Source organism: Xiphias gladius, chromosome 19 (assembly GCF_016859285.1).
Source record: "Xiphias gladius isolate SHS-SW01 ecotype Sanya breed wild chromosome 19, ASM1685928v1, whole genome shotgun sequence".
NCBI lineage: Eukaryota > Metazoa > Chordata > Actinopteri > Istiophoriformes > Xiphiidae > Xiphias > Xiphias gladius.
In genome coordinates this window covers 11,432,994-11,443,461 of record NC_053418.1, presented here as the reverse complement: position 1 = coordinate 11,443,461, position 10,468 = coordinate 11,432,994, and the positions used below count along the sequence as shown (strand labels likewise).

The window sequence follows — 10,468 nt, the reverse complement described above, 5'->3', positions numbered from 1 at the left end:
GAAAGTAGTGAAATGGGATGTGTTTTTACCCGATAGACAGTCCCAAAGTCAAAGATATTTGGTTTACTATCAATCTGTATATAACAGAGAAAAAAACATTAAATCTTCTCACTTGAGAAGGTCAAACGAGAGAATATTTAATTGATTATCAAAATAGTTGCAGAATAATTTTTCTATCTATCAACCATCATTAAATTGACTCATCATTTCAGCTCCAGTGCAGACAGTTACTGCAAGTACTGAAACCTGTATATAATTACAATGTAATGATAAATATAATCTAAAAAAAATATAATCTTTTATTTGTTTACAATTTCACGATATTAATTAAAGTTATTTATTGTATTCAATAATGAAGAGAGTTTTGCAATTATTTTTTATTGACAATCAATTAATTGATGGATCGATTTATAAATACTCCACCTTCATCCCCCATCACAGCTGAGCAAAAGATATGGCTGAAAGCCCTGGAAAAAAATCTATTAAGTGGACCTCGACTTGTTTTGGTTTTTTTGTCACAACAAACTGAACCTCCAAGCTCAACATGAGTCCTCGTGAGTCTTGAGGCGAACAGTTTTAAACTTGCATGTTAATAATTGTGATGTGATTTGTTCACGTCATATATAGCTGTGTTATCGGTCATTCGTTGAACAGATGCTGCACAGGAGGAGGTTTTCTGGTTGACAGATTTAACTACAACTACATTATAGTGTGTTATAAATCTTTATTGCTTATAATTGGGCCGCCCTCAATGAACAGCACTGCCACCGTGGATTCAATATTTGTGTTTTCTGTAACATAAATGCGGCCCGCAAAGTACGAGGCAACCCACCAGACGTGTCACCTCTAAATTGTCATGCTATGTCTCACGTTTGTGCCTGTCCTCAGCCGACCTGCCCGCCTCTCTCACTGACCCATGATGCCTCGGGCTTGGGCTGTTGCCCCGGCAACGGGGCAAAATAGCCACCCATCTTGTGAAGTTTGCAGGCCTCACTGTGGCTTCCTCCTGAAAGTTGTTTTCCCCGTTCCTCTTTTCATGTCTGACAGTCTTTGTCTTTTGATCTACTGTAAGTGGATTTGTGTCTGGGATTTGCTTGATAGATGAGAGCACTTACGCAGCGAGGTTTCCTGCAACTCTTTGTATTATGTGGTCTGTTTTTCAGAGCAAACGGCCACATTATGTGTCACCATGAGTCTGTGTACTAAATTTAGCACTGATTTATCTTGATGGTAATGATGTAACAAGCTGTCTACTCGAACACTTAATGCACTGTACGTCTTGTATGGAGAATGGTACTGTACAGTAATCTAATACAGACCAAAAAAAACAAAAACAAAAAATGTTTGATGCTCTCCCTAGATTTTTCTCTGGAGCAATCCTTCTTTCGCAGCCTGTTGTTGTTTCTGTCTTTCTCACACAGAGAGCAATCTGGGAGTCAGAAATAGACAGGTTGGGGCGGGGGTGTCTGGGGTAAGAGAAGAGAGAGGGGGAGAGTGTGAACATAGTACGTCATGAAAGTAACACCAGCTTCCATTTTAGAAAACAATTGCCCATTTCTTCTTGCCTTTGACCGTGAGATGGATTTGATGGATAGACAGTGGGGTTTGTTCAATACTCATCTGCTTGCAAGACCTCAAACGCACCATGCACTGATTACCAGACCCCCCCATCATCAACATGGTGGTCTGTCACAGCAAATTGATAAGTTGCCCACTGCATGGTTTGCTCAACGACACAGTAAATGACTCATTCCTTATGATCTACTGTACATGAAGATGCATGATGAGACAGGTCCCAAGTGAAACTGTGATTTTTCATAATAGGCCCCGATCTCCTCTCGGCTCATTACTTTCTGTTGTCTAAATGAAAATGGACTCATATTTCTTACGGGCAAACTTGAAATTGCTTTTATTGTTTCAGTGCTACAAAGCTCATGGTGTAGGACGGACCCCCCCGCGCGTCTCCCGATCAAATGCATGGAAACAGTACATGACACGTCTTGCATGGCAATACAACGATGGCTACCGTCGCATATAGGCTATATGATGCAGCTACAACACTGAATAAACATGGGCTTGTACATCAAGAGCGTCTCATTTCATCGGTGGCTAGTGACCCTGGAATTTTCTTTTTACGCGGTCCTCGGACACAAACCGAAAAGAAACTGTCCCTGAATGAAAGTCCCTGTATCACTTTTGTGCAGGTCCGCACAGTCCCTTCAATCACCCCCACGTTTAAGCACGCACGCGTTTTCGCGGTTGGCTCGGCTACGGTCTGTGGAATTTGCATTTTATAATCTTCTTGAAAGCACTTTGGAAGTCTTTGTTGAAGTAGGCATATATGATGGGGTTGAGGAGAGAGTTAGAGTAGCCCAGCCAGTTTATGACTGCGCCCAGCCACTCGGGCATGTAGCAGCGCTCCGCACAGAACGGCAGCACCAGGGCGACGATGAAGAAGGGCAGCCAGCAGAAGATGAAAGTCCCCATGATGATCCCCAGTGTTTTCACCGTCTTACGCTCCCTGGCCAGCGCCAGCTTTCTCTTCGCCCCCGAGTTCTTTTCGTTCATGTTCTCGTGCGAGGAGGACTGAGGGGTGTTGGGCAGAGGCAGGTGCGTCTTCGAGTTGCCGATGACTTCTATGATCTCCAAGGACTCGCCCTCCTCCCCGTGCTTCACCGCGCCGTTGACGCACGGAGAGCTTGGCTTAGACTCGTCGCTGCGCTTCCAGCCTTTGACCCCGGCCTCCCCGTTGGTTCTCTTGTGGAAGATGGCCGGAGACACGGTAGAGCACTTGTCGGACACTTTCGCTGTCTCGGTTTTCTTGACCGTCTTTCGAATCCGAAAGCGCGCAGCCCTGAATATTCGCCCGTATAGGACCAACATGAGGATAAGGGGGATGTAAAAAGCCCCAAAAGTGGAGTAGATGGTGTAGCCCGGGTCCTGGCTGATGATGCAGGCGTCGGGGTTCGCCCTGTCTTCGGCGCTTCTCCAGCCTAACATAGGCGGGATAGAGATGGAGAAGCCAACCAGCCAGGTCACGCTAATCAAGAGCGCAGCTCGCCTCGGTGTCCGTTTATTTACATAGTCAATGGGGTCTGTTATGGCCCAGTACCTGTCCAAGGCAATCGCGCACAGGTGGAGGATGGAGGATGTGCAACACAGTACATCCAGAGAGATGAATAAATCACAGATCTCCTGCCCCAGTGTCCACTTGTTCAAAACCTGGTAGAGGGCCGCCATTGGCAGAACCAGCACCGATACCATGAGGTCTGTCACGGCCAGGGATCCGATCAGGTAGTTGGCCACGTTCTGGAGAGATCTCTCCAGGGCGATGGCTGCCACGACGCACGCATTGCCAAATATGGAGCAGAGGATGAGGGACCCCAGGAGCAGAGAGGTAATAATCTGGTAGCTCAGCTCCACATCTGGCAGAGACCCAGACCCCGTGGCATTCTCACCCCCGTCCCAGTCGGCCACCACGTCCACCCCTTGAGGGTGACCGCCGGTCGCGTTGCTGCAGCTGCTGTTTGTTGTTATAAAATCCATGGCCACGCTCAGAGCGCAACTTTCCCAGGGCAATGGGCGACACGCTACGGGACAGATGCGCGGGACACAGTCAGCCCATCAAACTGCTGCTGCTGCTGCTGCTGCTGCTTCGGCTGCTGTGCGTTTCACCGGGGTCCGCCGGAGTTACCGAGCTCGTGCAGTCGCTGTCAGGACGCATGTCGCGGGCGTGCTTGCGAGTGCTCGCGTGGGGGGGAGCCCCGTGTGTTGCAGCCCGTGAGCGTTGACAGCCGGGTGCGCCGCCCGGTACAGCGCATCATCTGAGCCTGGTCACGCCGTGAATTCATTTATACCAGCAGCTCCGGGTACGTCAGACCGCGAGGAGGTCGCCCTGGAGTTTGTGCCTCTGCTCTGCTTGTTGCTCCCTTTTTTTTTTCACTGCAGACAGCCGAGGAGGGAGCAGGGCTGCCCCTTTCCTTTACCCTCTCCTCGATTTTACTCTTTGGACTCACTGAGTGGGCCTAGAGCATTTTGGGGAGTACTTTTTTTTTCAAGTTTGCATTTTAAAGGGTAGGCGTCGGCCAGGACTAACACTTATAAACTGGTTTATTACAAACAAACAAAATAAATAAATAACAAGATAGCAAAAAAACAAGGCACATCTGTGCTGGTAATAGCTGTTAACCGGGAAAACATTTTAGTCTCTCATCACTTCAAAACGAACTTCTCATTTCTCAATCCAACTTCATTTGAAACAGGTAAAACTAGCTCCGAGAGGAACTAAGACACGAGTGCAGACAGAAAGTTTACGTGTGCAACATTGTAGTTTGAACCGGGACGGAGGTGCTATGTCCCGAGCGTTTGAGAGCGAGAGGGAGTCGTTTCAGGACCGGGGACAGCGCCACAGCAGCCCAGCGAGGAAAGCTGCTGCCATCTGCTGTCCACAGCGGGTACAGCACCAAATGATGAACGTGGCGTTTAGGCCGGAGTAAGATAGGAGGAGGAGGAGTTGGGCTGCCGAGGGAAGTGGTGGGATGGTAGAGGGGATGAGAAGCAAACTGTGTGTGTGTTTGTGTGTGTGTGTGTGTTTGTTTGTTTGAGATCAGGGGACTCCCAGGAAAACAATCATTGCTTTTGCCTCGTGCTAGAGTATATTTGATCCAACTAATAATGTCAGCAGTGAGTCAGAAAACAGCCCTGGATAAAAACAGCTAGTGAGGAGAAACAAGTGCCCCCTTTGGAAGCTAGGAAGGGGTTCGGTGGGTTCTGTTATCTGAGTTTGGAGTAGAATTTAACTCAGAATTAGAAGGGAAAATTAGGCTATAATTAAGTGTTTTACAGAAAAGCGAAAGTGAAAAAGAGGAGTAGATATTGAAATGCCTTGGACATTGGGAAATGGCCATTTGAAACAGGAGAGTAAAATTGAACGTCAAATTTAAACTAGAGAATTTCAAATTTGCAAAGGTGAATTTTAAATGCTAAAATTAAAAGCTTAGATGCAAAACGTCAAATTAATGTTTGTAAAACGGAACTGTTGAGCTATAAAGTTGTATTTTATTTTTAGTTTCCATTTGTGCAGAGTGTGGTGAGACGTTGTTCCTGCTGGTCAGTAACCTCCAGCTAAGCTGCACCTGACAGTACAGTAAAGTTTTTTTTCCTGCATGGCTGGATTAACCTGTTAGGAGGCTCCTGGGAAAAGTTGCCATTGGGTCCCTATTGTGATAGTGGGATTTAACACTAACTTTATGTGAGCACAGGACTCCTCTACAGCACAGAGCCAAGACATACAGTAATAATTTAAGGTAATACCCCAGGGTCTGCCTTGCCTTGATTTTGCATTGTAGTGGATCTGGGGCATTTTGGGCCCTCAGGGGTATAAAAGCATTTTTAAAACATATATTTTGTCAAAAAAGAGGGTAGCACATGCAAACTTGATCAAGGTTGCGTAGCAGGAGTTAAAACACGTTAGTGATTATAAAAGAGAAAAGTAGAGATGATTGTTTAAAAATGACCATATTACTAGAAAAATGTATAAACATTATCAAAAACACCTAAGAAAAGATTACTTAAAAGCCACACCGCAGAATAGATTTTCAGAGGTGATTAAGCAGCCTGATCGTCTTGGATTTTCCAAAATTCAAGGGCCCTAGAGTCAAAGGCGTGGATTTTAGTCCTCAACCTGGGATTGGGGCCAATCAGTGAAGCTTTATCAGAGGACCTTAGAATGTGCTGTCATGTAATAAACTATGAACATTTTCTAGGTATGTGTAAATAGTGGCAGTTGCCCAATAAGGCAAAACAATTCACATATAAAATAAAGACCAAGCCCTACAAAAATAATGCAAAGTACCCATCCCTGCCTGTGAAACAGTTAGACATTACAGTTATCAGAATTTTGGATTTGTGGAAATCTATATTATTTAAATGCATTAAAAAATGCTTTTTTTTCTTCTGTTAAAGAATCTCCTGTTCTTCACCCTTAGATTCTGTGTTTATAAATAATAAAGCAGCCTGTTGGAAAAAAGCACCACTGAACAGGTTATATGGACATTTTTCATCAAATACATTTGGATTTTTCTCTTAGTCTAGAAGTTTCTCAGGTGCAAGTACATTGGAAGTCTTTGCAAATGATGTGCCAGTAGAAACAAAAATAAGATATCAAATAAATTAAAGGTCGATTTAAATGAAAACTACATGCACACGCGCACACACACACACACACACACACACACACACACACACACACACACACACACACACACACACACACACACACACACACACACAGCGCGCGCGCACATGCACGCACACGCACAGAACCACAACCAGTCACTAGGTGCTCTGCTTATCAACAGGAGAGTGAAAAAAGCTGACACCATGGTAGTGGATGTGAGAAAAAAAGGTGGCTCTGGCTTTTTCACCTTATTTTTGTGTGTTCAGTGGTTGCATAGCAATGTGTTTTCTATAGGTCACACAGGACAATAGTGAGGCCATGAACAGTGCACCTATTGTAATGGGGCTCACCAGAGGGACTTTGTCTCTGTCAACAGTGTGGAATGTCCCAGGGGGCTAACAGGGGCAGGATAGGCCGGGCCAGAGGGCTGCACTGCTCACCTCCTCTGCACTGGAACAGTCCCTCTAACTTAAAAAAAAAAGAGCTTGACTCTATACATCCAGAAGAAGTGGGAAGCAGAAACAAGACTGAAGGAAGGATGACAGGTGAAAGACCGGACTAGCTGGTTGAAGTACTACCAGATACACTCTGCTGGTGACTGAGGGGCTTGAAAGCGCCGTCATGAGCTGTCATGTGGGAGCCTCTGGTGCAAATGGCTCAAGCAGAGTTGGAGGTTGTGGAGCTGAGGATGCCGGTACAGAAAACGGCAACAATGAGACTTACACCCCATGCTTAAAGGCAGTGGGACCTAGGCTGAGGAGTGCAGATCCAGCGGGAGAGGGAAGGTCAAGCACTGTGGAGCAGCTGGGGAGACCTGCCCTGCCAGGAAGGAAAGCGCACATAAAGACCTGCAGCGAGGACAACAGAGGAAGATGGAGAGAGGGAACCCAAGAAAGAGATGAGCAAAGACAACATGTTGAACATGTAGGAGGCAGGGAAAGAGGAAAACAAAGGCAGAAAAAGACTGAAAGAATTGAGACAAATGGAGATGGAACCAAGGAAAGAGAGGGAAGAGGAAGCACTGAAAGTCTGTCTAGAAGTAATTCTGACATCCAGTTAAACAGTGCTTTGGAAGTTGTAGAAGGATCAAACATCTTGCATAGAGGAAACACATGTCCTAGACCTCACAGTACTGGCTGCTCCCGGATCAACACCACCAATTTAAATGCCCAGTCCCCTCGGCCCGCAATGAGATCCGTGTCTTCTTCTCTCCCTCAGCCTCCCATCCAATCCAGATCTACACATCTGTCACCTCAGAGACACTCATCCAGGACAGCTGCAGGAGACCTGCGCGCCTACCCATTTAGTTCATCCAGAGAGCCAGATCCATTCTGGGTGGAGGTGAGAACAGAGGCAGCCAGCGGAAGGTCATCGCAAAGCCATCATACTCAGACACACGTCCCGTCTCTCCCCAGCTCACAGTTAGGAGAAGAGGAGGAGGAGGAGGAGGAGGAGGAGGAGGAGGAGGAGGACGATGACGACGACGACGAAGAGGAGGACTTGGAAGATGGCGGGGAAGAAGGCAGTGGTGTGATGGAAGTGATGAGCCAAACCATGACCCCAGCACTGGTGCTGCCTTGTGTTCCTTTTGGGGAGAGGAGGATGAGTAAAAGAGAGAAGAATAGGATTAAGTGCCTGAGGAGGAGGCAAAGGAGAAGGGAGAGGTGGAGACAAAGTCAACTGCAAGAGAGCAGACAGGTGAATGACACCGTTAACAGAGCCTTCAATATGACAGTGGGTACTGAAATCGTTTACCAAATATTTTGCCAGTGAAGACCCACATAAGTGCCGATTAATTCATGGAATCATTTCTTTTTCTCTCCCGTTTCCCAATTGATACTTTAATAAAATGCAAATCATTTATTGAAGATAGCCAGTGAAAAACTGCGAGATGAAAGGGGGAAATATTTACTGCTGAATGACACACATTTTATTATTTACCAAATCAGACTTTTCCCTTTTCATGTACAGTCTTTATCAGTTTGCATTAGCAGCCTAGTTCATATTGAATAAGGAAAAAAAAAAGACGACCTAAAGTGGGTCTTTCGTTTTGCAAAATCATGACTTTTAGAGAATCAGTGGACACAGCAAACTCTGAAGTTTCTCAAGTGATGCCATGAATATTATAGTCAGGTGCTTCAGCCTTACATTAGGTCACTGATCCACTATTTATATTATATTATGGAAGGCTAATGCAGAAAAGAACTGTGTGCGTGTGTGTGTGTGTGTGTGTGTGTGTGTGTGTGTGTGTGTGTGTGTGTGTGTGTGTGTGTGTGTGGTACAATACAATATACACAAAAATCAGACTTAAATATTGCTGTGTTGCACTGCTTTTCTATTTATTTATGTCTCTTTATATGACAGTGTGTGGCTACGTGTGTATTTGTGTGTGTGTCAGTGTGTGTTCATTTCATCTAGACTCTGACTCTCGACAGCCCTATCAGCACCTAGCTCATCTCAATAGCCATTGTCTGCTGTTTAAAGTGGGGTTACATCTGAATTAGTTGCATGATGAGGCTTGGGTGGAGAGCCCTTCAAAACCAAGCAGACAAAAGAGCAGATTCTGTTTTGATTGGCTGCTGCAGCTCGGCAGTCACGTTGGTGGATTGAAATTATTCTGACTGATGAAAGGTGAATAGAATTATTTTCTTTGAAACAGAGAATATCAATTTTCTAATTCTGCGTCCCCCCCTGCTGATTATATGGCTTTTAGTCAAGATATTCCTCTCTGTCGCTCACTGGAGTTGGCTTGTTAATGTTCAACCATGATGTAGATACACTATACACACACTATCTGGCTCTAGCAGATTTAATTGTGTCTACTATGACGTGGTGAATTATTTCTGTGGGAGCAAACAGATGCCACCGTGAGGAAAATGCATGAAGTGTTTTTAAATCTTTCCAACTTGCCCCACTATTACCACAAATATAAATTAAGGGTCAAGTCCCAAATGTAAGAAACTCAAGTTTCTTATTTTAATCTTGCTTATGATACGGTTGCATCACGTGCAAAAATATGAGTTCCCCATCTGCTAGATCTGTGGTTGGTGGTGTTTTTGGTTTGTGTGCTAGCTTGGCTCTCCTCTAAGTTCCAAAATATACCTATCATCACCTCTAAAGCTCACTAAAGGACACAACATATCTGATTTTTTTTTTAATGGTTACACAAACAGAAAAGTAAAGTACGTGATGTAAGTTGTGGTTTTACTGGGAGTTATGTGCTGTAACTCCCTGGCAGCCCCAGCCAAAAAAGCAAAACCCCAGAGAGTCATCAACTTGTTGTTGTTACATTTCAGTTTGTTTATGAAATAAACAAACGAGATTTGACAGGTTGATTAGTGACCTTTAACGGTGCTGGTAACCATATATTTGAACGCTGGAGAAAGCCAGGTTAACTGCCTCCCCCTGCTGCCCATCTTTATGCTCAGCTAAGCTAAGCGTGCCCTTGCCCCAGCTCCATATTTAATGCACACACAAGCCTTGGTATTGATCTTCCCGCCTAACTCTCAGATAAAAAGTGAATAGGCATATTTTTTCAATTAGCTATCCCTGTAAACTTGATGTGATTTATTCAGGGGAAATGGAATGAGTTTGCTTGCTCTTTTATCATTATCAAGGCTTATTGAATATGCACTGTCTTTCCTCAGCTCTGTTGGCTGTGGAAATAAATAAAACACAGCTGTGTTTTATTTATTTCTCTCCCCTCCTAAATTGTCCCCAACATTAGTGTCTATGTGATTGCGTCTACTTGGTATGTGGAAATGGTAGTTTTAGGCTCTCTGCTCGGATCTTTTGTAACTGCTTCTGAGTACAATGTCCTGTGGTGGTTCTTGCATACAGTATACAGTAGGCCAAAGGTCAGAGCAGCTGTTATTGTCATCCAGTTTCCCACAGGAAGCGGTTTCATCCTGTGTGATGGAGAGGCAATTAGTATTGGATTGTTCAGATACTCTATCCAGCTTCTCTAATTGCTGTTGTACAGAGGCTGAAATTTGGTTTTAGTTGCAATTAGTTGTTTCGTAGTGAAAGACTTCAAATTCTTTCAAGTTTCAAGTGACTTGGAAGTTTACTCCATTTCTACTAAAAGATTTTTTTAATTTACTAGTTTCAACAGGTACATCTCTATGATATAGAACAGGTGTCGTTATTTATTTATGTACACATTTACCATTGTAACCAAGACAAATCTGCCATGTTACAGTGCATGTTGCCAGGGGAGAGCCTCCGTGCCCATGATTACTTGGGAGCTGTATGCCCTGTGCTCTCTCTTCTGTGTTAATGACACACCTT

The 10,468-nt window shown here is 44.7% G+C and overlaps 1 protein-coding gene across 1 annotated transcript; it reads right to left on the bottom strand.

The window, feature by feature from the left end:
- Positions 1–2,268: 2,268 nt before the first annotated feature.
- On the bottom strand, positions 2,269–3,546 carry htr1aa (5-hydroxytryptamine (serotonin) receptor 1A a). Its single transcript, XM_040155778.1, has one exon. The coding sequence runs from the start codon at positions 3,544–3,546 to the stop codon at positions 2,269–2,271; it is 1,278 nt and encodes a 425-aa protein (XP_040011712.1).
- Positions 3,547–10,468: the final 6,922 nt, after the last annotated feature.

What these genes read in the sequence shown, in the direction of transcription:
- htr1aa (XM_040155778.1), bottom strand. Translation starts at nt 3,546, where the DNA reads ATGGATTTTATAACAACAAACAGCAGCTGCAGCAACGCGACCGGCGGT.